At 40.9% G+C, this 25,140-nt stretch overlaps 4 protein-coding genes across 4 annotated transcripts; 2 read left to right on the forward strand and 2 right to left on the reverse strand.

Annotated features, from left to right (window-relative positions):
- The first annotated feature begins 1,674 nt into the window (after positions 1–1,674).
- Positions 1,675–2,464, forward strand: tmem119a (transmembrane protein 119a). Its single transcript, XM_026343308.1, has one exon. The coding sequence runs from the start codon at positions 1,675–1,677 to the stop codon at positions 2,434–2,436; it is 762 nt and encodes a 253-aa protein (XP_026199093.1). The 3' UTR covers positions 2,437–2,464.
- A 4,690-nt stretch (positions 2,465–7,154) lies between these two features.
- iscu (iron-sulfur cluster assembly enzyme) lies at positions 7,155–8,940 on the reverse strand. Its single transcript, XM_026342944.1, has 5 exons — positions 8,810–8,940; positions 8,483–8,596; positions 8,301–8,411; positions 8,131–8,209; positions 7,155–7,821 (listed from the first exon to the last, which is right to left on the reverse strand). Exons 1-5 carry the CDS (start codon positions 8,903–8,905, stop codon positions 7,730–7,732), a joined length of 492 nt encoding a protein of 163 aa, XP_026198729.1. The 5' UTR covers positions 8,906–8,940; the 3' UTR covers positions 7,155–7,729.
- A 174-nt stretch (positions 8,941–9,114) lies between these two features.
- sart3 (spliceosome associated factor 3, U4/U6 recycling protein) lies at positions 9,115–17,456 on the forward strand. The gene is made up of 19 exons (XM_026342941.1): positions 9,115–9,344; positions 10,319–10,445; positions 10,541–10,645; positions 10,744–10,928; positions 11,339–11,444; positions 11,781–11,905; positions 12,051–12,206; positions 12,571–12,709; positions 12,917–13,024; positions 13,468–13,545; positions 13,627–13,685; positions 14,053–14,162; positions 14,261–14,373; positions 14,465–14,541; positions 14,627–14,798; positions 14,899–15,350; positions 15,538–15,690; positions 15,870–16,057; positions 16,150–17,456. The coding sequence occupies exons 1-19, from the start codon at positions 9,147–9,149 to the stop codon at positions 16,340–16,342; spliced, it is 2,844 nt and encodes a 947-aa protein (XP_026198726.1). The 5' UTR covers positions 9,115–9,146; the 3' UTR covers positions 16,343–17,456.
- Positions 17,457–18,347: 891 nt separating this feature from the next.
- On the reverse strand, positions 18,348–20,735 carry ficd (FIC domain protein adenylyltransferase). Its single transcript, XM_026342942.1, has 2 exons — positions 20,160–20,735; positions 18,348–19,889 (listed from the first exon to the last, which is right to left on the reverse strand). Exons 1-2 carry the CDS (start codon positions 20,428–20,430, stop codon positions 18,808–18,810), a joined length of 1,353 nt encoding a protein of 450 aa, XP_026198727.1. The 5' UTR covers positions 20,431–20,735; the 3' UTR covers positions 18,348–18,807.
- Between the last annotated feature and the right edge of the window lie 4,405 nt (positions 20,736–25,140).

Genomic DNA, 25,140 nt, shown 5'->3' on the forward strand with positions numbered 1-25,140 from the left:
AAGTTAAAAAATAACCATCCATGCAGTTATTATTCAATGGGAGGCTTTTGATTAGTTAAATCCAGCTGGTAACTTTTTTTTGGATGGGAAGTGTATTTCACTCATTGTAAGTTTTACTAAACAAGCACATGAATTATGCTGTCGCACCGTGTGGTAAAATATGTAAGGAGGTAAAACTAGATCAAAAGAGTTTGGGTGGTTAAGTACTCAAATGTAATGCCAGCTATTAATTGCATGTCTGTATCTGGATGACCTCCAGCGGAAGGTATTTTCAACCCATGAGTAAAATACAGGAAATGTAATTATAGCTGTAATTGTGGGGATTCAGGCAGCAGTGCACCTCTGTAGCTGCACATTCAAGGATGAAGACCCAGCCTCCCATCTGGTCCAGCAGAGATTGTATGTTTAACCACACAAGAAGGGGGGGTTTATCAGCATCAGCTTCACCATAGCTGCAGTTTGGAAGTTTGTCTTTACAGCTCTGTGCTGTGTAATTACACCGAATTAAAACTGTACAGCCAATTAAAAGTCGGGTTTAAACTACAACAGTCTGAGCTCAGCACAAAAGGTTGCAGTTTTCTTTGTTAAAACTTGACTTGAGAATAACGGGGAAAAAAAACAATGTGGGGTGGGGAAGTTTATTCAGTCGGTTGTACTGTAAGTAAATGCAGGTTTCCTTGGAGGCAGAAATATCTTTGTTGGGTCTGTGCTGCTGTGGGCTGCTGCAGAGCAGCTGCTGCCCAGTGTAAATATAGAGGCCACAGCCACAGATCTCCCACGCCTCTGCGCTCCCTCTGGAACATAGCTTCCTCCTGGCTTTGGTGTGGTGGCTGGGTGGCCTCCCTCTACTTTACAAATTATAAGGCCTTCAGCACCAAACTCTCTGTCTCCACCCCAAATAAGTAATGGCTACTCTGCTGCCTGCTAAAATAGATGTGGGGCAGGACTGAGACGACAGAAAACCTAGAAAACCCTGACTTAAGAAAGATACTGCAGCTACATATCAAATGGAAACAGTTCTGAACTCACTGCGTTTTTATCAGTGTCTGTCTGTTGCATGAAATACAGCTTGACTTTAATTCGTACAGTGGTTGATCAACAGGTGCCACGACAAATATATGGGGTCATGAGGATATAACAAAAGTGAGTAAATAAGCTAAGAGAATGTATGTGCAACATGTGCATTGTGAGAAATGTGGTTCCTTGTGTTCTTGCCCAGAGTGAGATGAGACACTGCTCTCTGGCCTGTTCATTAAAGAGAAAACTAGAGCTAGAAGGCAATTAGCTTGACTTAAATTAAAGGCAACAGTGAATCTGTCTCTGTCCAAAACCAAATCAACTCAGCTAAAGCTGGAGTCTTGTTAGTGTTATGAAGGTTTGCAAGAAGCTTTTTTCCTTTAAAAACAATGTGTGTTAATTGGTGATTTTTTAAGTGCTGGTTACTTTCTGGAGTATAAAAGTGTCGGTGAACTTTCCCTTTGTTTCCAGTCTTTCTGTTAAGACTGATGTTTATTAACTCCTAATTCTACCAACAATTAATAAAAAACCTCCTCATTTACAGTTTTGTGTATTTCCCAGATTTGTTGTTGACAACAAGAATCAAAGCACAGTGTTAATGGATGAGGTCTGAACTAACAGCTTTTTGTTGCTGTTGCAGGAAGAAAAGTAAAAAAGATGAAGTCCCGGTTGGTTCAGCTCACCTGTGTCACCGTGCTCTCACTGTTGTGCGGTGTGTGTCACTCCACTCCTCTGTTCTACAACATTTCCATGGACGGCAGTGGTGATGAAGCAGAGCTGGGACTTCTTTTCCCAACCTCTTTCTCTACCCGTGCGCCTGTTCACATTACCGCTGCCACTGAACCACCCAGCCTCACCAACACCATCACCACCACCATGGTCCGACTGAAGGACTTTGTCTTGAGCCGAGTGGTGGACTTCCTGCAGGAGAATTTGCTCATCATCATTGTAGTGACCTCTCTTCTCATTGTCATGGTCTTCATCATCTGCTGTGCCTCTGCCATGAGTCATAAGCGCAAGCTGGAGGCCTACAAGCCCCCACCTAATGCACCTAGGAAGTATGTGGCAGATAAAACTAGTGGACCCAAGAATTCAAGCGAGCTCCAGGAGAGGCCGTATGCCGTTGACCATGTCAAGAGGGTCCAGACACAGAGCACGGCCTCCCCTAAGAACCTGCGCGTTCCCTCCAAGGCTCTGGTGGGAGAGAGAGGAAGAGATGTCAGGTCGTCACCTCGTCAGGAGGCCAGAAAGGTCAGGGAGGCAGAGGAGGTGGTGGAAAAGCGGAGAGAGGAGCCCAAGCACAAAGAGCAGCTGAGGCACAAGGAGGAAGTGCAGCAGAGCTCCAGCTCCAGCTCCAGCTCCAGCTCCATTTCCAGCCAGCCGGTCTGCACCTGCCATTTGAAGAAGGCCCACCACTAGGGCACGACGAGGGATGTTGATGGAAATAGAGGTGAAACATTTCAGCCGTGACATAAACCTTAAAACATGTTGTTTATTCCACACAACAGCAAAATATGTCAAAATGTTTTAATTAGAAATATCTTATATAAATATCTAAGCTTCACATGAAATGCCATCCAATGTTGGAGCAAGAAAATGTAAAGATTCATAAAAATATCATGTTTTATCTAAAGCAATAAAAAAAAAGGACAGGACTAAAAAAAATGCATATGTGACCAGAAAGACAGCTACAAATTTTATTTACATCTTTAAGGTTTTTAATCATATTAATAACGGGGAATGTTGGCAAATACAGCTGATTTCCTGCCATGGTCACTCAGCAAGTATGTCGCTGTCGATGCTGCATCCCACATTCTCCTTATGCAAGACATTTTTTAGAGGAAAGTAGCACACATTGAAAATAAAGTGAATTAAAAAAAACTCTATGTCAAATGACAAAGAGATGAATAGGAAATATTAATGTTTTTAATATGTTTAACTCCACATGCCTGCCAAGACAGAGGAATCTCCTCAGTAAGTCCTGCTGTACACCATGACACCTTTTTAGCAGCTATAAGGCTGAATTACTTATTCAAAGTAAAATCTTCGGTGCTGTTACTAAAGCAAAGTGAGGCACCAGTGAACTTGAGTGGCTAGTTTTGACAACTAAGAAAAAATTTCTTTATATTTACTTTCATATTTACTTAATTTTGTTTGCAAAATGTTATTTTAAGTCATATATTCTATTTTACTTTAAGAACCTATTTCACAAAGCTTTACATCAGAAGCACAACTTGCAACTGCATTATTTCTGAGTAGCTGAATTTAAAAGATCTCTTTACTTTTTGTCTACATATTTATTTAGTGGATAATTTTGATCTGCCTTTAATTACATGAAAAGTTGGCTTTTTTATGGCTGAAAAACTTTGTGAATAAGGGTTTTATTTCTGTTTAAGGTAAGCAATAATTATGTATGAGATAAATTATGTTTTTTAATTTGTAATGTATTCATCTTTAGTAAAAAACTTGAGTACAGGGATAGATGGTTGGCTGGTGTAACAGGTTTGATAATGAGTTGTGGCTAAAAAGTACTTAAAAATCTGAAGTATGCGTTTGTCATAAAGGTTTTATTTGATTAAAAATCCAGATTACACAGTAGGCCTAGATGATTCTTTGTATAAACTCCCCAACACACTGTCCCGTTACTGAAGTTTTAAATCCTGAAAACGAGTGTGTGATTTCCATTTTATTTGAGTTATGGGCCAATTTTGTCCTGTTTAAATACTTTTTTCCACTGAACCTCAGACTGTTTGCAGTCCTCAGATGTTTCCAGACAGATGCTCCTCTGTAAGTGACAGCTGTATTGTTTACAAAATAGCAATTTGTTTTACTGATGTTTAATAAAACCTTTAATAATAAAGTTTCTGTTATTATTGAATCTTTAGCAGTGTAAATGATTGAAGCGGTGCCATGATGAAACGCAAACACAGCCGTGAAGAAACCTAAAATTAGAGGCGACATGGGAAGGCTAAGAGAGAGGTTTCTCTCTACGTGCATATTATGTTCAGCTGTAATTTTAAGCTACGTCCACTCAAGAATGATGGGAACTATTTTAAAGATAATTACCCAAATGCTAGATCTGAGATATCTTTGCTGTGAAAATGTATCCTGTATTATGACTTGACTTCTGAAGCCCAAGAAACCAGTTCCCCAGCAGTTTTCAGGACTTGATATCATCACACCCAAACACAAAGACTGTTGAAGGTATTAGTCTGGAGGTGACGAGAGCCCTCTTTGTCCTTCACTGGCTACTGTACAAGTATGTTTAAATATTTCAACAGCAGTAAACCAGATACATACGCAGCCCTTTGCTCCAAAACATGAGCCAATGTATTGTCTTTATAAATCTTGGAGACACTGATTTGTTTCAGTGAAGTTTAAACTAAAACACATTTTATTTTTGGTTCTATATTCTGAACAAGCTATGTAATACACTACTGCCCTCATGTGAACAGTTTAAGTATTATTGAATCAGATTTGTGTGTTAGTGCTTCTTTTTATGCTATATCCCCTTCTTGGGTAAATTCTGACCTTATCTCATGTTTCCTTTCACCCACTCTGTATTTAAATGTTGTTCTGAGGGACAAACCAGATTTTAATAAAAATCATAAGTGGATTGACCTGTCAAAGATCAAACATTAAAGATGACCACACTCCACCTGAAAGGCAAATGTTATCCTGTGCTGGCTGAAACCTGAACCCTGAGAGCCTTGCACAGGGGTCAGATTCCTCACTCTTTTGTCAATGAGGTGCTCAATAATTCGAGAAAATACAACCCCTTCACTTTCAGTCTTCTCACCATGTGACATAGAAGACGCTCAACAGAACCACACAGTGACACTTTCTCACACTGGGCACATTCACAAGACTCACTGTGTGTGTGAGTCTCAGGAGTCTCAGCCTGTGGTAACTTCACATTAAGGATTACTTAGGACACCGGTGTTGTTTTCTTTTCGTGTTTTTCACAAGATAACTCTTGCTCAACTTCTCGTTCTGTGTATTTTGATCCTCTTCGCATCTGCCACTGATAAACAATAGGACCTCTCAATCAATTTGAATGGTGAAGAGGATCCAGATTAGGTAATACAGCACCTTAAGGCTGTCGTTAAACTTTGATGAGCATCTGCCTGGAATTCTCAACAGCGACAGTGGTTATCTTTAGACGGTGCATCATATAAGGACCGACGGGAAACACACTCTACTTGCTCATCTCTTCAGAAGAGCAGATTTTACAGAAATATTAAAATGGTAAGTGCTTTGGCCTGTATTTATTTATATAATACCACTTTAAGTTGCCTTAACGACTTACTACAAATGATGAATACATCATTTATTGATGAGAACACCTTTTTAGTTGTCTGGTTGTGGAAAAACCTAAAATCTAGTCATTAATAGTTAAGTCATTAATAAATACTCAATAATTTTAGACTATTGCCACCAGCTACAGATGTTAACTTATTGTAAATTTGTAAATAAAGTATAACCACTTAGATAGTAATTATGTAGGAATCACCTGCGAACAATAGCGAAAGTAAGGCACTTCTAAACAATAACAGTCCATCAAAACTACAGTAAATTATTTATATAACTGTTTATCAGGCCATGAATTATGTCTCAGAGACCTTTAGAAAGGGTGTCTTATAGCAAAACTAAGTGATGTATTTGATTATTTACTGATGCATCGTGCATCTATTATTCTTCACAGTGAGTCATGCTTTGGAGATGTGGTGTCCTACTGGTTCTCTGCATCTGTCTTCTAGTCTGCTTCACCATGTCCCCCTGTCCTCCTGGGTGCTGCTGCCTTCAGCCAGGACTTCTGGTTTTGTGCGAGTCTCTGGGTCTGAGGTCTCTCCCTCGCTCTGTCCCTCTCAGCACCTCAGCTCTGTCTGTGGCCAGAAACCAGCTGTGTAATGTGGACCACCTGCTCCGGCCCTTCTCCGGCCTCCAGGAGCTCAGCCTCAGCCATAACCTGCTGGCCCGCTTCCCTCGTGGCCTCCCTTCTAGCCTGGAGTCCCTGCTGCTGCAAGAAAACCGTATAACTTTTATCACCTCAGGCGCAGTGAGACACCTGGGGAATCTCACTCGTCTGGATTTGGAGGACAATCGCATCCGTGCCATTCAACCTGGGGCACTTGAGGGACTTAACAAGCTGCAGGTCCTGACACTGAAGGGGAACAAGCTTACAAGCCTCCCAGTGAATCTCCCTCCATCACTCACCCATTTGGACCTCTCAGCTAACTGTATCTCTGTCCTGGACCTGCCCTCGCTGTCTACTCTGGTCAACCTGCAGGTCTTGAAGATCAACAGCAACTGCCTGCGCTCAGTCCCAGAGAGTGCCTTCGACAGCCTGCCACGTCTCAGATCTGTGGACCTCACCAACAACCTGTGGGTGTGTGAGTGTGACATTTTGTATCTTTACCGCTGGCTGCTGAGCGGTCGACTGAAAATGGCCACAGACCTGGTTTGCACTGAGCCTGTACATCTTGCTCAGTGTCTGCTTCTGAACCTCTCAGTGATGGCTATCTGTCCTCATGTCCTGAAGCCGCATGAGCGGACACACCAACTGGATCTTAATGCTGCATTGGAGAGAAAGCTGGAGACGCCGACAATGACGCCAACAGCACATAGCTCATTAGAAAACAGAAGGGACTTGAGGGATTTTTCTGAGCAAATATCAACACAAACAACTGTTGGACTCCCTCCAAAAGATGTTCCCAAAACCCGTGTATTACTTGAACACTACACTTTAGAGACCCTTACCTATGAGGAGTGTTTATCCCTAAATAAAACACAGCCTGTGAACCCTCCCCATTTAAAAACTACTACTTCTATATTAGATGAACAGAAATGTCAGAACAACGTCACAGGTCGTTACCCTCGGAGTAATGCAACATCTGCTGGAGGGACACAATCTTTGTTTTCCACCAACAGAGAAGCCCCTTTGCCCACTGCTGACCCACAACTATTCACACAACACTCTGCAGTGGTTGTCTCTCTGCTGGCTGTGTTGTGTGTGTTAGTGGTTCTCCTACTGCTGGCAGTGTTGGTGGTACTGAAAAATGTTCTTCTGCACCAACTGAGGGTGGCTCCTCTTGATGTAGGATCAAGTGGATGACATCAGCACAGACACAGTGAACATGCTTTTACTTATTTAATTCACATTAGGCACACAGTGTCATAAAATATTCTATAGTGTGTTTTTGGATATGTTCTTTGTTCTTACCTCAACTGTATTTTCATACAAAATACTCAAAAAGAGACCATTGTTTTTTTTACAATCAAGCCAAAATTGAGCTTAAACGCCAAAAAAACACATACAGACCTTTAGCATCTGATTCAGGACATAGTTTGTTTGTGTTTTGTGTAGAAAAGACCTGCAATGTAGGGACCTCCATAGAACTCCCCTGTTTAACCTTAAGAAGCAGTTATCTTCACACATCTGTCTTGTTTTTCCAACTCCAAAATCTGCATTGATTAATAAACATTTCTGATCATCTGATGAAAAACAAATGAACAGCATTAACATCTGGCATCGGAACACTATGGGAGTCTTGGAGCTTTTTAAAGGGTATAAAACTCCCAGAAGGCTGTAAGACCTGAAGTAGTGTTAATGGAAATTCATCATCCATACAGCATCACACTGCTGCCAGATTTTAGCTGGTGTTGAGATATCAATGAGACACCCCATTATGAATAGTTATTATATAACGTATTAGCTGCTGGCTTTGACATGTTCCTCTGTCTTGTCCTCTTGTTTAACTCTGTAGTCTGACAGCGCTGCTTTTATGGCATCTTCTGCAAGCACTGAAAGAGAAGTGCAGAGGTTTCAGAGATACTCTGGGTATGAATTGATTTGACTGAAAAATAGAGGTATGGATTGCAAATAAAACTACATCATAGAATAGTTAAACAAAACAACATTATTTATGCCATTTTGTAATGTAATACATTTTAAAATAGTAAAAAACAAAACAAAACAATGCAATAAAAACACTGTACCACATCATCAAAACACCAAATGAAATAGTAATTGGGCTTCGATGTGTGTAATACTACTAACTTTGTGACAGCAGGCACGTTGTTCTGTTGGTTTTATAGTATCTTTGTACTTACTAGAGCAGTGAAGCTTTACTGGGGGAAGGCATAGTTCTTTGGCAATATCTGTGTTCTTGATCTTCAGAGCCTCATCAACCTGAAGGGTGAAGGCAGATTGAGCAGATGGCCAACAAACAATCTAAAACAGCTGTCTATAAAGTTTATAAAGCTTCCTGTTTTACACTTACCGACTTCCCCTTCACCCACTCTGTTGCTAGAGAACTGGAGGCAATGGCTGACCCACAGCCAAATGTCTTGAACTTTGCATCCACGATCTTCCCATTTTCATCCACCTCGATCTGAAAACAATGCAGAGTCACTAATGCAGCAGGAAGTGGGTTGTAATCCCCGCTCGTCACCTTCAATTTACCTGAAGTTTCATGACATCGCCACAGGCTGGTGCACCCACTAATCCTGTCCCCACATTCTTGGAGTTTTTGTCCAGAGAGCCAACATTTCTTGGGTTTTCATAGTGGTCTACCACCTTTAGGATAGTAACAAATACAGAAAACACGCACACATTACTACTTTGCTGCTTAGGGTAGTAAGTTAGAAAGACTTCTCGTTAGCTAAGGTCTCAGTTAACACAGACATCACACGCACAGCACTGACGCTAGCTAACTGTCAACATAACTCAAATGACATAGCTCAGTGACAAATGGCGATAATCGGACTGAAATCGTTTTAGTTCTGTTACCTTTTTGTGATATGAACACAGAGCGTTCAGCTCCGGTCTGAGAAACCTGCTAAATAACAACAGCGAGGTCGCTGACTTTCGTAGGAAGATCGCCATGTTCAGCTAGCGAGTGATGAACGGAAACGAACGAGTAAACACGAACGGAAACGAACACTCTGTTGACAAACAAGTCAAGAAGGGAGGCTTCACCCCGGGGTTCACCGACGACGGAGCCCCTACTAGCGGTTAGCATTGGCCGTTACACATCGGGGGATCCACGGGGAGTTCAGAAACAGGCTCCTCCTCTCACGACACGGCCGCCTCGTTAGGTTGTTACCAGGCAGACAGCCTTTCCAACATGGCAGCGTCAAGTAACGCAGAACAAACGCAGTTGCAAGATATGGAGGAGGAAGATGCAGGGATCGAGGAGAGAGAGATGGAGTCGGACGAAGAGGAGGAGGTGGGCATGGGAGCAGAAAATTCAGACGACGACGAGGACGATTCGTCGGAAGATGAGAAGGAAAATGAAGCCGAAATCCAGCGGTTGGAGGAGCAGGTAATTAGCCAACAAGCGAGCCAAGCTCAACATTAGCCGACGAGCTAATGAGAATGAATGGATGGTAAACACAGTGCACTACAACAAGGCAGCAGCCTCACAATGTGGGGTGCTCTGTCCTGCTCTGGTATAATAAACACTGAACATATAGCAACCACATCATTATTTGTATGTTTAGTTTTGTTAGCTGCTATTAACCAAATCAATTAAATGGGCGCGTACAGTACGTCATCTATAGCTGTCGTGATTAGCTGTTGGCTAAATCTGTGATGCTAATGGGTTGTTCAGTGTCACAGGCGCCTTTTTACTCACGTTAGAAAAAAGTGCACATGTAAATAGAAAGTGCGTACTGTCCTAACTTTATTGCGAGTCACATGAAGGTGTTGAATCTGTCTCAACCTCTGCAGATAACAGAAAACTAAACATTAAGTTGGTTTATGTGTTAAATACTAAATAAACCTGTTTGATTTCTCCTAAATTGCTTGTTTTCCCTAATAAACAGACTAACATGATGGATTTGTAGCCTTCGAAGTAAAATCAATAAAACACGGGAGATCTTTTATTTCTACTTAGGAAAAAAAGTCTTGATTATTAAAATAGTTTTAGTTAAATTTTCATGAATCATCTCAAGCAGGATTTACAGCAGGGCTGTAGTATTGGACTGTATTACTCCTAGTTGGATATGACTAATAAACTGGCAACTGGTGAAAGTATTTGCAGCTGTTGTACCTTGTATTTGTGTCTGAGTACGTCTTGGTCGGCTTCAGTTGTATTTCTTAGACAGATTTTGGAATCAGTGAAGTTAGCTGTTAAAGACTATATATAATATATTATATACATTATAAATCTAATTATAATTTCAAGTTTAATGTCTTGGCTCCATGTGGCAAACATACAGAACGAGCATAAGCTAATCCACATAAATGTAATTGTATTGTTATTCAGTAGCTTACCATTGTTGCATGTTTATACAGCTGTCGATCAATGCTTTCGACTACAACTGCCACGTGGACCTCATCAAACTACTTAAGCAGGAGGGAGAACTTATACGTCTGCGAAAGGCCAGACAGAAGATGAGTGAACTCTTCCCTCTCACTGAAGGTTGGTGTATGGAAAATTCTGTTTTGGGTGTCAAAATAATCAGTCTGCCCTGCAATATTTGTGCAGTTGAAACCATATTTTGTTTAATTATGCAGAGATTTGGCTAGACTGGCTGAAGGATGAAATCCGCCTGACTGAAGAGGAGCCAAACCGGGAGAAAGTATATGAACTTTTCGAGAGAGCTACAAAAGACTATATTTGTGAGTGCTTCATTGTGCGACACCATTGTTTCTACCTTTTGGTTTGACATTTGATTACTATATGAAACTAGCATTTAATTTTGTGCCTTTATTCACAGGTCCAGATATCTGGCTTGAATATGCTCAATATTCAATTGGCGGCATGGGCTCACCAGGTGGGATAGACAAAGTGAGATCCATCTTTGAAAGAGCTGTGACAGCTGTGGGGCTTCACATGACCAAGGGGCAGACAGTGTGGGAGGCATATCGAGAGTTTGAGAACGCCATTTTGTCCACAGTACAAGTTTGTATTTCCATCACTAGGAAACTTTTTATTTTTCCTGTTATTGATCTTGCTGCGATACTCATTCATAATGAAGAAGCTTTATGCGTTTCTCTTTGTGTGTGTGTGTGTGTGTGTTAGAAGCTTTGACATGTGATTTGAGAATTATTTTAATTTCTTCTATTATCTTTATAATATGTATTATAAATATGATTATCTAATTGTGGATGACAATGCCATATGTGCCTATCATATAGTTCAGCCCCAAAACTTTAAAAACTGTCTTAGTCAATTAACTTCATTCTGAAGTAAACCTACATGTACCTCAGAATAAATGCAGAAACTTACATTTTAAATCAGTTCTTTGATGTCAGACTAAATAGGCCTTTACTAAATTTTGACACCATTTTCTCTTCTGACTTCCCTCTCAGCCTCCTCCTGGCAGAATTCCCAGCCGCGAAGAACAGGAGCTGCTGAACACTCAGCTCGAGAGAATCCATACACTGTTTCGCCGCCAGCTGGCTGTCCCCTTAATGGGTAAGCATGATGCCTCATGGTCCAGATGGTTTGCTATAAATGGGCATGGTTCCTGTTGTGAGGTCTGAATGTTACAGCCCACCTGAAAAACTGTGAATTACCCCATTAAAAAAGACGCCGCTTTATGGGATTATTAGTGGCAATTCAGCTGTTTCAAACTTCCCAGTTATTCACAATTATTGTTTAAAGTGTGGGGCAGAGATGAAAACATTCACTGACACTAACTTGAAATATGTTGGCAATGTCACTATTTATATATTTTGGAAAAGCTGTGCATATTGAATGCATCTTCAGTGATAATGAGCGAAAGCATGATAATTGAATTGTGCTTTGTAGACATGGAAGCCACCTATGCAGAATATGAAGAGTGGTCTGAACAGGGGGTGCCAGAGACAGTCGCACATCAGTACAAAAAGGCTTTGCAGGAGATGGAGAAGCGCAAATCTTTTGAAGAATCACTGGTACCTGACTTGCATTGATTATGTTGAATTATCTTGTTGGCTGCAACAGACATCTGTTACAGTTGTCCTGACTTTCAACAATGACTCACATCATTACACACATTTGTGTGATGCATAACATCTGTGTGTTGTTGTCTTGCTGCAGTTTGTAGCAGAACCTCCCAAGCTAGCAGAATATCAGGCGTACATCAACTTTGAGCTAAAGGAGGGCGACCCGGCACGGATCCAGATAACCTTTGAGAGGGCTCTGGCAGAGAACTGCCTGGTACCAGACATGTGGGCAAAATACACCATCTATCTTGTGAGTATTTAGTGTTTGGTGTGATGCAAGCTTTGAGGACTCCCAGTCAGCCTGTGTAGAGGTTTGACTCACATGCCATTGCCTCCCAGTCTAACGGGTCCTATTCAACTCCTAAAATCTAAAATTTGGAGAGCTGACAGCAGCAGAGACTGAACATTTATGATGAAATTGTTGCAGTGTACGAGTTTTTTGAATTGGAATTGGCCACTTCTTGAAAGGGAATCATGTTTTTTTTTTTTTTTTTTTACTGTATTTAAATGTTAGAAAATGGATGGAAGTCTTTACATCTTGAGTATTGCATTTTCCGATATGTTCAAGGTTCCTTTAACCATTTTATTTTATTCGTCTTTTCTGGGATCTACAGGATCGTCAGCTGAAGATCAAAGACCTGGTTCTCTCCAGTCATGAACGTGCAGTCAGGAACTGCCCCTGGACCATGGGTCTGTGGAAGAGTTACATACTAGCTCTGGAGAGGCATGGAGCTGATCATCAGACTGTCTCAGGTAACAATGCGTGCAGCATGAAGCTATTCAGATGATCACTGAGTCACTGTTTTCATGTAACCTGTGTTAATGTCATTTAAGTTTTAGGTTTTTGCAACAAACATTGCTGAACCTGATCCGTACATGTTTCTGATTCAAAATGCAAGAAATTATAAATAGTTGCTCTTTTTTTGGTATTGTCATGTTGTTTCTTTTCACTGCACACAGATATTTTTGAGAAGGCGCTGAATGCAGGTTTCATCCAAGCTACAGATTATGTGGAAATCTGGCAGGCAGACCTTGACTACCTGAGGAGACGTGTTGATTTCAGCAAAGGTGAGAGCAGTTGGTGTCAAAAGCCACTTTCAGACACGTACTGGTAATATCCGATTGAGCCCATGTGTGGATAGTTGTTGCAGCACGTTGTCCAAAGAATTCACAGTGAGTGAGTGGGCATGTTGACAACGCTGCAGCTGCCACGATGTGCTGTTAACAAAACATTGAAATTTCCATTGTAGGTTTCACATTGTGCTTTCTGCACATTTTGCAAGCACCACCCCTCACCTAGACCAAACAGAGTATTTTGCATATTAAGGGAGAATGAATCTGACTTGAACAATCTCCTGTTGTTTGCAATAGCAATGTTCACACCTGATTCATCAGATGTTGTCTGGAGTTCATATGAGAAGACAGCAGTGTGTCACTCTGTTTAAAAAAACCCCCAAAAAACACTGAATTCAGATTGTTCTTTGTTTATGGTGTGCCTGTGTTTTTTGCAGAGTCCAGTAAAGAGTTAGAGGAATTACGGGCAGCCTTCTCGCGATCTCTAGACTACATGAAACAAGATGTTGAAGAAAGTAAGTGGATTTCAGTGAGATTTATTTTTGTGATGTTCTTTGTTTGATTTTCATGTAATTCAATGTGTTGCTGCTCTTTAGGGTTTGGTGAAAGTGGAGATCCCTCTTGTATCATAATGCAGATCTGGGCAAGGATAGAAGTAAGCATTGTTACTATGACAACCATTTTCGGTGTTTGTTCTGCAGTGTTGAATTGTGTCAAGTAAAGCATTTAACACATTGTACTTATTCTTAATCAAGTCTTTTATTTTGATGTTAGAGTAAATATTTGTTATGCAACTACTGACCTGACTAAGGCGTTATATAACAAAATTGACTGCGTTTAAACTGGTTATAGGCTTCTCGTAGCACTGCTAAAGACCCACTGAGATACAGGGTAAATAATTAAAGGACCACTTTCTTCTCGTGTAGGACTCAAACTGAGAACAGTGTTGTTTTGTCATGCTGTCAGTATTGCTATTGTACTGTGACAAAAAACACGTAATTTATCTTTCCTTTCCATGCCAGGCTCTCCACTGCAAGAACATGCAGAAAGCCAGAGAACTCTGGGACAGTATCATGACCAAAGGGAATGCCAAATATGCAAACATGTGGCTGGAGTATTATAATCTTGAAAGGTCTGTCAATAGGCATCTTCCAAAAAAATGTTATTTTAAGTGTAGTCTTTGTTAGTTAAAACTTGGGTATGCCACCTATATTTTTATTTCATCTGTAGGTCTTATGGGGACCCTGTTCACTGTCGGAAAGCTCTCCACAGAGCAGTTCAGTGCACCTCGGACTACCCTGAGCATGTGTGTGAAGTCCTGCTCACCTTTGAGAGGGTGGAAGGTGAGTTCTACTATAAAAATCAACATCAATGGTCATAAAGGGGGCTTGACTAATGATGGTGTGCCTCAATATTTTACATCCTCATCTACAGGTTCTCTTGAGGACTGGGATATAGCAGTGCAGAAGACAGAGACTCGGTTAAACAGGATTAATGAGCAACGAGCAAAGGTAAGAGCACATATAGCAATGTACTGTGCAGGAGTATCACTTAGCTGCTTTTGGCTAATGTTACGGTGTTCTGCCCTTCTGTTAGGCAGCTGAGAAAGAAGCCAACCTGGCTCGGCAAGAGGAGGAGAGAGTTGAGCAGCGGCGGAAGACCAAGGCAGACAAGAAGGCTCAGAAAAAGGTCCAGAAAGGAAATCGAGCTGGGGAGAAAAGGAAAGCAGACCAGGATGATTATCAGAATGAGTGGAATGAGGATTCAGGTAAGATAGATTACTAATCATAGGAGATTAAAATTTTCACCAAAACTAAGTGTTATACAGTATTATTCATTATGTGTTCTCCTAATTTGACTTTCCAAAGCCCCTAAAAGACACAGAGGAAATGGTGACCAAAATGCAGAGGAGTACATGGAAACAGAGACAGGACTCCTTGGGAGGAACGCTCTTCCTGTATTTAAGCCTCCTCCACCTGAAACTAAAAATGTTCAGCAGGGAGCAGCAGCAACTGCCCAGAGGCAGAGTAACGACAAGCCAGAACTTCGAAATGATGACTGCAGTGTGTTCATCAGCAACCTGGCCTACACCCTGGAGGAGCCGGAGTCAAAGCTCAGGGTGCTGTTTGAGACGTGTGGACCCATTAAACAGATTCGGCCAGTCTTCAGTAACAAAGGGAACTTCAAAGGATACTGCTATATTCAGTTTGAATCCTCAGTGTCAGTCCCTGGAGCCCTGAAACTGGACAGACAGGAGGTGGAGGGCAGGCCAATGTTTGTGTCTCCTTGTGTGGATAAAAACAAAAATCCTGACTTTAAGGTAATTAATAAAATATGAACACAAATTTTGTTTCATAACAGTAAGTGTAGCCTAAGTCAATGAATCAGTTTTCCTCAAAAAGGGCTTTAAAAGGTATTTAATAAATTGTTGTCTTGAATTATTTAATCTATGTGGTGTTAGAAAGGTGCAATACAAATGACTAATTTACACATTAATATCCTTGTAGGTGTTTAAGTACAACACATCAATGGAGAAACACAAAATCTTCATTTCTGGGCTGCCGTTCTCGTGCACTAAAGAGCAACTGGAGGAAATCTGCAAAAGTTATGGCACCATCAAAGAAGTTCGACTGGTCACGTATCGCTCAGGAAAACCCAAGGTGAGGCGTAAGGTGGAGGACAGTGTCCAGATGTTCAGTTAAAAATAGTTTTCTTGATGAACCTAATGATTATCACCTCCGACCCCTGCAGATGCTGCCTCATAAGCAGCATCTGCAGGGGGCATGTGAATAGAGTCTGGTGTTAATGTATTAACTCCTTCTGTCCCGTTGCTGTGCAGGGTTTGGCTTATGTCGAGTTTGCAAACGAAACCCAGGCATCTCAGGCAGTTCTGAAAATGGATGGCATGGAGGTTGAGGGCAACAAAATCTCTGTTGCTATAAGTAACCCTCCTCGCAGAAACATGATGGATAAACCTGGTTCCAGTAGACCCATGTCAGACATGATGCCTCGCCAAGTCTATGGATCGTGAGTTGATTGATGCATTTCACCTAAAATGTTCCTCTTTGTCTGACGTGTAACTGTGCAGACACTAAGAATATTTTTTTTCCTTTTTCCAGGAGAGGAAGAGGGCGAACACAGCTGTCATTACTCCCTCGTTCCTTGCAACGACAGAGTGCGCCTGGAAACAAAGTGGAGAACGGCACTGCCAATGAGAGAGTACAAGCGATGGCGAGCGAATCAGTGAGCGCAGCTGGAGAGCCGAAACCTTTATCCAATTCAGACTTTGCCAGAATGCTTCTCAACAAGTGAGAAGACAAGCAAGAGAATTATGCCCACCTTCACACTGAAAGCCATCTTGTGACCTTACAAATGAGTGTTGGTAATTTTTCTGTAATTGGTTATCTGACTTCCCTTTAATCTCCGTCTTGTTTTCATTCTCTGTTCTGCGAGATTGCCTTAATTGCCGAACTCCTGCCCTCCATCACAAAACCTTTTCGCCCAAGACTTTGCACCGGTGTGTCAGATTTTGATGGGTGTGTTTGAAGGTGGTTGGCAGGCCATTTTATAAAATTTGTGTATAATATTTGTGTGTAAATATACTGTATCTAAAATTGTAAGCCTCATGGTGCAAGATGTCTTTCTATTGTGTAATGTGAAAGGGATGCGAAGGAAACGCAGTGGGAGAGTATTTTTTTAAATATTCATAGCAGCCAAACTTGTGAATGTTGTTTTAAAAGGTATATGCAAATGTTTGACAGTTCGTATGTGCTGTAATATAGTTGGTGTGTGCGTGTACATAAGTTGGTTGTGCTACAGTGATAATAAGACATATTCTTCTGATGTTTTTAGAAAACCTAGAACCTTTGTTGTGTAACTTATTTTGACCTCTAAGGATACAGCTAACAAGGCAAGCAATGATTTTTTTTTATATACTACATCTAACTCATTATAAATCGGTTTAAATACGCGTCTTACTTACCATTTGCTATCTGTCATCAGTATTGGAGACTATGAAGTAACCCTAGAGGGTAGCTAATTGGCTTCATCACGACCTGAGTTGTTACAGTTTGTGAACTGTGCTCAGGTCTTGTCATACACCAGCGCTTTATATCAAGTTACAATATTTACAGAGCTGCTCTAAATATAACATCTTATGATTTACCTGTTTATTGTCACTTCCATCACTGTTGCTGTGACCGGTCTTTGAGGGTAAAAATGTGCATGATCATGTAAGTTCAGTTGTTGTGCTGTGGACTGAAAGAGTTAGAGGGAAATGGACCAGATTCCCTTCACCCTGTGAAATTCATAGTGTGCACGCAGCTCCACACATTTCGACTATTGTGTCTGTGCTTTAGTTTTGTTTATAAAACATGTTTTCTATGGTTTTGATCTTTATCTTTACATTAAACTAATTTGCCCCACAGTTAAGAGCTGCAGCAGTTAGTTCATTAACAAAAAAAAAACTTTTACATATTATATAGGCATATTGTATTTCCTGCATTTTCAAGTGTAAGGATGATTTGCTTTTCTGTTTCTCACATTATAGTAAGATTAATGTTTTTGGGTTTTAGATTATTGATATGACATCCAGACATCTCATTACATCACCTCCAAATGAATGGTCAGTTTTGCAAATGTGGTTAGGAGCTGATTTCACTTTGAATGAGCCACAGTTCAGACACAGCTCTGCAGTATTCTGGGAAATCCACACATGATTTAACTCTGCAACTCCTTCGATACAAGAGAAGAGAATCTATGCAGTTTTTCCATTTGTGTTTTCCCACGTTTGGAGTTGACCATGTGCCCATCACACCTGTCTTGTTTGGATATTAATCATCCTCTGTAGATAATGTTCAGTAAGCTAATTTTAAAAGGTCACCATAGTTTGTAATAAATATATATCTATGTTTTCAGAACAGATGGGATACAAGCTATATGTATTGCTCTCACCACAGTGGCCTAATCTATAACAAGAATATCTGCATATGTTGGTCTCTAGACGTCACTTTCAGTTTCATGTTCTAATACTGTAGGGTGGTATGTGTGCATTGCTGTTTTGTATAATTTCTATAGGCGTTTTGAATTTGGTATAGAGGTAATTAATGACTTTCTTTTTCTCCATTTCCTACCATTGTGTTTTTGGGTCCTGTATAATAAAGAAGATAATGTCATGTTGTATTTTTTTCTGGTCTAAAACTTATTCTAATAAAGTTATGTAAATCTTGGTTTTAGCTTTGTTCATTCTAAAAGTTTACAAGCCACAGACATAAAGGTAATAGAACAGATTTATTTTAAAATAAAATAAATAGTCAAATACGTTAAAGTGCTTTACAGTGTAATGTCGCCATCTTTATCCCAAAGAACGTCAACTAAACATTCACACACTGTACAAATTTGCAGTGGAAATCACAAACCTCAAATGACATGATGATAAAAGCTTTGTTTCTTACATCAATTGTACTTAATGTTCAGATTCCATTCTGATGGAAATGAATATGTACTGTATCACCACTGGTGGGAAAAGTGGGAAATTATTTTCATTGTACAGAAAAAAAAAAAAAAATCTGCATGAAAGCAAATCTAAACACAGCACAGTCAGATTTCTTGCACCAGTTTCAGGGAATTCAGCAGGTACAGAACCAAACTGAAACAACAGAATGATTGAATGAAGGGAATTCAGCAGATTTTAAGGACTGGTACTAAAGAGCTTTCAGATTAATGGAAACATATCCCTGCATGCTAGTATCTCATGCTTCCCTTCTCCTGTCTTCAGCTCAGTTGTGGATCGGGATAGTCTGTTTGTAGTCGGGACAGGCCTGGCCGTGGCTGGCTCCTGGCAGCCCCACAGCGTATTCTGTTGTAGAAATCAACAGTGTGTCCAGTGTGATCTCTGTACATTTGGCTATAAAGCGAATGAAGGGCCGTACATCACCCTCGTTGGCTGTGTCAAGGGCTGCATAATATTCAGCCCTTTGTTCTTTGCGTATTGTGATTGGTGGATATCGTGCTTGCATGAGCACAAGGTTCATGAGCAGGCGTGATGTGCGCCCGTTGCCATCTAAAAATGGATGCACATACACCAGTTTGTAATGGGCAAGAGCTGCATATTCCACAGGGTGCAGCTGCAATGCTTCATCTGAGTTGAGCCACTGAACCAGCTCCTCCATGTGCCTCTGCAGGTGCCGAGGATGAGGTGGAATGTGGTGACCCACGAACACCTGGTTGGTGCGCAATCTCCCTCCCTCCACAGGGTCCACATAGCCAAGCACTCGCCGGTGAATCTCCAGGATATCACTGACGGTGATGGCTCCTGATCTGGACAACAGTGTGGTGTTGATGTACTTCATGGCAGCATCCACGCCAATGGCCTCATTTTGCTCCTGCAGGCTCTTGCCAGGGACAGCATAACGCGTCTCAATGATGTGACGGATCTCAGACAGAGTGAGCGTGCTGCCTTCAATGGCCACTGTGTGGTAGATGTGGTGGTAGTAGGTTTCCTCCATCACACGGCGGAGTGCAGAGTTACTTTTAGGAATGGACATAAGCTGGCGCACTTTACTGTCAATGATGCTAAAGTAACGCTGGTCTATCTCTTCCACCAACGGAAGAGTTCGGTCTCGGCTGACCAGAGCTCGCTCATTACATGGTGAGATGGCCAAGGCCTTGGTGTAGAGATGGTCTGCCTGGACAACATCCTTCTCCTCCTCCAGAATGGTTCCCAGCTCCGTCAGAGCATCCACAAAGTCCGGGTTCATACTCAGTGCATGCACCAGCAGCTTGTGAGCCTTCTCCCTCTTCCCCAATTTCTTCATTTCTAGAGCCTGTTGCAGCGCGGCTTTGGCCTCCAGCCTCATTTCTGCACAGAGAACACAAGAAACTCAACTCCAACACAGGTAAACAGCACAGAGGTAATAACATATTTCAATAATCAGATGTCTTCAAATTCCTTGTTTAGCAACCAATTAAAAACCTCCTGGGAACAGTGAATGGTAACTTTAAGGGTCTCAGGTGTATATATAAATACTGTATGTCCTTATGTGGTCTTTATTTATGTGAATCTAACGTTAGCTTTGATAGATGACGTTAAACTCAACTGTAAATTTAGTGAACCTCATTATATTTATACCTATGCTCGGCTTGGACCTCTGAGGCAGCAAATCAAGGGCAGTGAAAGGGACAGTGAGGCTGGTGGACTGCACAGCTGGCGGTTGCCGAGACCTTCCCCACAGCAGACATCGAAGCTGAGCTATACCCTTCAGGCCGGCGCAGCACTGGTCCTCCACTCCAACCAGGGGCAACAGGAGGGCCACCAGCGAGCCGAGAAAGACGCACAGCAGCGGGCCCCATCCTCCGAGAACACGGCCGCTGGTGTAGCGCCACACCGTTACAGCAGCCATAATGGTCCCGAGTTAAACCCTCCATACTCTGGTGATACCGTCCCCCATATGCTTGCACCCCAGCTAGGAGAGCCGAAGGGCGGCTCACAGGAGGGAAAACACGGTCAACGTGACAGCTGGGAGCTCAGTTACACAACTTTCCCAGCTCGTAAGTGAGCTAGCTTGGTCTATTCGCGCTCTGACTCCTTGACGTAGCTCCGAACTGAAACTTTAGACACTGAAACACTGAGTAAATTAACGACGAAGAAATGGTTGACTAATTATTAGCGTCACTACATTTGTGTACAAAATTTACATCAGCAACTTCCTCCCGTTTGTCGTGTCAACATTCCGAAATTTCATTGGTCACAGTGATATCAAGAATGATGCTGATTGGCTGAAAACACACCAATACGACACAGGGTTCGTAGCTGTTTCTGATTGGATGATTGGAGGTACGGTTTGCCCAAAGTTTAGCCTCGCAGGTAATGCTTACGCCAAAACAGTGCGATCAATATAAGATTAAACTATTTTTATATTTTACATTGTGTATTTATTGTGATTATTCTTTCATCTTTTTTGTCATTTTATATTTGTTTTTATTTGGTTACTCTTTTATTTACTTTTTGTGTTATCTAAACAATTTAGTTTCTTGTCATTTTTGTATTTAAACGCACAGCATTATTAATCATTAAAGCAAATAACAAAGAATGCATGTTCTCGAGAAATCAAATTATTGTGCTTGGGTTGAAATCACAGTTGGTTGTTAGTCTGTTGGATAATAAAAAATGTTTTAAAACTCTGAATTTCTTTACAGGAGGGTACATGGGTTCTCTCTCCCTCTTCTAACCTAAGTGGATCTACTCTGGTGGATCATAGTAAGTAGCAACATACATAAATCTGACAGCTTACGGCAGACAGGATATAATATACACAACTCCACGACAATGGAAATGAAATCCTAAACACAAGCCGGATGTTCTGTGTAGTTAGTCGCATTACCTGAAATGTTAGTTCAGGGCATAGGGTTCAGGTTGACTCCTACAGCCCCATGATTAAAGTGACCTGCTTCGTCAGGTAGATTTTATAATATTATTAATTAATTATTGGTGCAAATACTTGCGGAGCTGAGCTGGTCTGATATTTGGGGGCTTAAGCTACCCAGTGGTTATTCAATTTTTAAACACAATATTTACCACTCTGATCATATTTGATGATTATTTCATTCAAATTGTTAAGTTTTCCTACAACTACATGTTGATGCAGCTTTCCTAACAGAAGAGGGCAGCATGGCTCTGTTTTGCAAATGTCACAGTCCTAGTACAGGGTATTCTCAGAAGACTGCAGCAGCACTCTTCCTCTAAAAATCAATCTAATCAAGAGTTGGTCTTAATTCATCCAAATATTGAATGCAGTAAAAATGATTCTGTATTTGTTTGAAGAAAGATTGATATCTTCCTCTTCAGCCTTTTGTTCTCCCCTTTCTAATAACCCTTCTATTTATACTTGTCCTTTGTGTCCTTGGTATTCAGTTGTCTCAGTTTTATGTATTTTTCAAAGCTTTCATACTTTTATATGTGTTTTCTATTTATAGTGAATTTGCCTTTGCAGAAATTACCAACAGCTGTGAACAGCCTGTAGTGATGAGGATTGATTCCGGGCCTTGTGCCAAAGCCAACACTATTAGATGTATCTTCAGCAGATGGGCCGCTACATGCATCAGCTCAACCGCTCATATTCACACATGCCTGAGACTGTGCAGCAACAGAGCAGGGAAAGTTATGAATGAACAACAGATGATGCTTTATCGGGTTAGAGATTCTGGAGGTCTATAGATCTATAATTTGGGATTTTTTAATTTGTCCAATCACATTGCACAGTGTACTCACAGTGAGCTCTGCAGCTGCACGCTAACATCGTTTACCACCACAGATTCCCTCTGTGCTGCTCTGACCCACAGCAGTTTTAACATTGCAGGGTAATGGAGCAGCCTGTTTGGGTGTATGTGAGTTGAATTTCTTTACTTGTGTTATTTCAGTGCTTTAACATGGACCTCTTAAAAAGGGGAAGGCTGTAGCAAGTGGAAGTAGCCAAGAGCATGTTTACAGAAAGCATGTTTTCTCAGAGAGAAAGAAAGGTTATTTCATCAATATGCTGCCAATAATTAACAGTGACTGCAGGAAAGGTAACTGCTGCCTGTGATGTATCATATTGGCATTTTGTTCATTTGTAGCACAGATCAGACTCAAATCTATTATTACTTTTTGACTTGGGTGCAGTCCTTAGCCCAGAATGCATGAAACCAGGCCTAGTTTCTCTGTATTTACTCTTTATTAGTAAGAATTGTGCCTTCACATAATATTCTCTAACCATTGTGTTTTGGTATTACATGCAAACAAATACATTTAAAAAGGCAGGTCAACTTAGTGCACACCAAAATATAGCTACTGGACATGACAGCGTACGACAAAAATATGTAACATGTAACACAATATGTAAAATTTCTTGTTGAGACCAAAGTTTCAAGCCTATCTTGTCTTCTTCAAGGTAAAAAGTTTTACTTTTACTGTATGTCCACACATCTTAGTGCACATTCAGGGACACTATCAGCAATTAAACAAGGTGCAGCTACATTCATCACAGAACATAAATGCAGGAAAACACATAAAACACCCACACTTCTACATATCCTTCACAAAAAATATACACTACCACTCAAAAGTTTGGGATTATTTGCAAATTTCTTTGTTTTCTCCTTATTTTTGCAAAATATATATAGCTTATGGTATTTATGCAATAAAGTCATAATCCTTAATACATGTTTTATGGAGGCTATGTGGCTTAAGTGTGTGTTGTTTTCATGTCTTTTTCTAGTTTTCTGTGTTGTGATTAGCCAACATGCACCTGTGTGAATTATTAATGATGTCACTGGTCATATATTGGTGTCAGGTGTGACGCCATAAGAGTCTGTTATTCTGCTACACTAGTAGTTGATACAGTCAGTCATGTCAACATATGGAAAATAAGTAGAGGTTTCATATTTTTGTTTTCAGACACATGCAGATTCAGAGATGATCATCTCTGAGGAGGTTATCTTATGTTCACTAATGTCAGTGCCACGAGGACAATCTATTGCTTTTGATGGACATATTTGTATTGTTAGTCTTCACACAAAGAAGTACTTAACTAATTTTATATACTGAAGTTAATTTACCTGTCATGAAGATAACTATGAATCCTGACAGAAAACCTGAGTTACAGACTAATAATGTGATGTTTACGAGGCAGACAGAGTCTAATGAAAAGGTGCCATTAGTTGCATCATAGAAAATGTAGAATCCTGTGTTTGTAACATTTAGTTCTTGCCGTGTACAAAAATCAGCACAGCCTGGCTGTGTTTGCATTGATTTTGGCTATTTATTTTAAAATCAGATTCTGGTGATTACCCAACTGTTGGAAGTGGTAAGCTATTGTTGGAGTGTTTCCTTTAAAAAAAAAAGTGACTGATGCGTCTTCAAATCAGGATCTGACGTTCAGACCTCTTTCAAGGTTTCCTGTGAAGCCAACTGTGACTTCTTCTCTTGAAAGCCAGAGACCCCCCCCCCCCCCCCCCCCTTTTTTTTTTTTAACTGGCATACCATTCCCAAAACAGTGGTGAGAAGGAATTTAATTAGGATGAAGAATGAGCTGAACTTGTGTTAGGTGTCAGTCTTGCTCCTTTCTTGGGTTATCTTATCTGGGAGCAATCCAGCTGCATGCAGCACAAACAAGCATCAAAGCAGTAGCTTACAGACACATTCTGCACAAAAGACTTCACAACAGTCGAGTTTAAACTCCATTTGAGTTGAAAAGCCATGACAAATATGATGAAAAGAGCAGCTGATGAGGGAGAAATTATTGTGTGAAATGAATGGCTTTTAGGTCAGGTTGTGGACTGAATATTTGCCCATCTGGCATATGTTCATATGGGCTAAAAGCCCTTTAGCTACAGAAATGGATAAAACCACTAGTCTGAAGTAAAAATCAGTGATGATTACTAATTCTGTTTAGATTAATTAATGTAACTGTTGCCTCATGTCACTTTGATATCAAAATCATAATGGAAAGGTCTCATGAAAAGTTAGGCACGTTCTTACAGTGCATTTTTCAGTCCTTATATTTGTGTTGTTAAATTACAGTGATACATGAAACATGAACTTTCTCATGAATCTGAGTGAAAAAACTCGTGTTTCCGTGTTTCATCTGATTATTGTTCAGATTTTGTAAAAGAATAGGCAGCTACATGCATCAGTATGATCCTCACACCAGCTGACACGTTAACTTGAAGCACACTCCAGAGATGACCTGTCACAGACTGTTAAAATAACAACCTGTCTTCTCAGTACTTGCTGGAACTGTGCTTCAAGAGGTAGAAAATCCATCTGCCCACCTGGAAAAAAAAGTGACCTGTCAGGGCAGGAAATAAATCCCTCTGGCACAGGCGCCTCGCCTCCTCCCCTACTGGCTCGGTCTCCTCTCTGCAGTCTCTGTGGAGCCGTCAGTCTGCTTGCCTCTCTGTCTGAGAAGGGGCTTTGTTCTGGGTGACAGAGCTAGGTGTCAGAGATAGAGGATCTCGTTAGACAGTAGGAGAGAGAGAGGGATGGTGGCTTTCTTTCCGCTTTCTGAGTGTGGATGGCTAAGAAAACAGGGATGAGGGGGTCATAAAATGGATGTCAGAGTGAAGGAGAGCTG

This window comes from Anabas testudineus, chromosome 9, assembly GCF_900324465.2.
Source record: "Anabas testudineus chromosome 9, fAnaTes1.2, whole genome shotgun sequence".
Taxonomy (NCBI): domain Eukaryota; kingdom Metazoa; phylum Chordata; class Actinopteri; order Anabantiformes; family Anabantidae; genus Anabas; species Anabas testudineus.

Excerpts from the sequence above, each read along its gene's own strand:
- iscu (XM_026342944.1), bottom strand. The coding sequence starts at position 8,905 with ATGGCGATCTTCCTACGAAAGTCAGCGACCTCGCTGTTGTTATTTAGC. Across the intron at positions 8,210-8,300 it reads AGTGGGTGAAGGGGAAGTCG|GTTGATGAGGCTCTGAAGAT; the intron begins GTAAGTGTAAAA and ends TTCACCCTTCAG. Across the intron at positions 7,822-8,130 it reads AGTAAAGCTTCACTGCTCTA|TGCTTGCAGAAGATGCCATA; the intron begins GTAAGTACAAAG and ends CTTCTCTTTCAG.
- sart3 (XM_026342941.1), top strand. The coding sequence starts at position 9,147 with ATGGCAGCGTCAAGTAACGCAGAACAAACGCAGTTGCAAGATATGGAG. Across the intron at positions 11,445-11,780 it reads GCTGGCTGTCCCCTTAATGG|ACATGGAAGCCACCTATGCA; the intron begins GTAAGCATGATG and ends TGTGCTTTGTAG. Across the intron at positions 14,542-14,626 it reads TTAATGAGCAACGAGCAAAG|GCAGCTGAGAAAGAAGCCAA; the intron begins GTAAGAGCACAT and ends CCCTTCTGTTAG.
- tmem119a (XM_026343308.1), top strand. The coding sequence starts at position 1,675 with ATGAAGTCCCGGTTGGTTCAGCTCACCTGTGTCACCGTGCTCTCACTG.
- ficd (XM_026342942.1), bottom strand. The coding sequence starts at position 20,430 with ATGGCTGCTGTAACGGTGTGGCGCTACACCAGCGGCCGTGTTCTCGGA. Across the intron at positions 19,890-20,159 it reads GAGGTCCAAGCCGAGCATAG|AAATGAGGCTGGAGGCCAAA; the intron begins GTATAAATATAA and ends TTCTCTGTGCAG.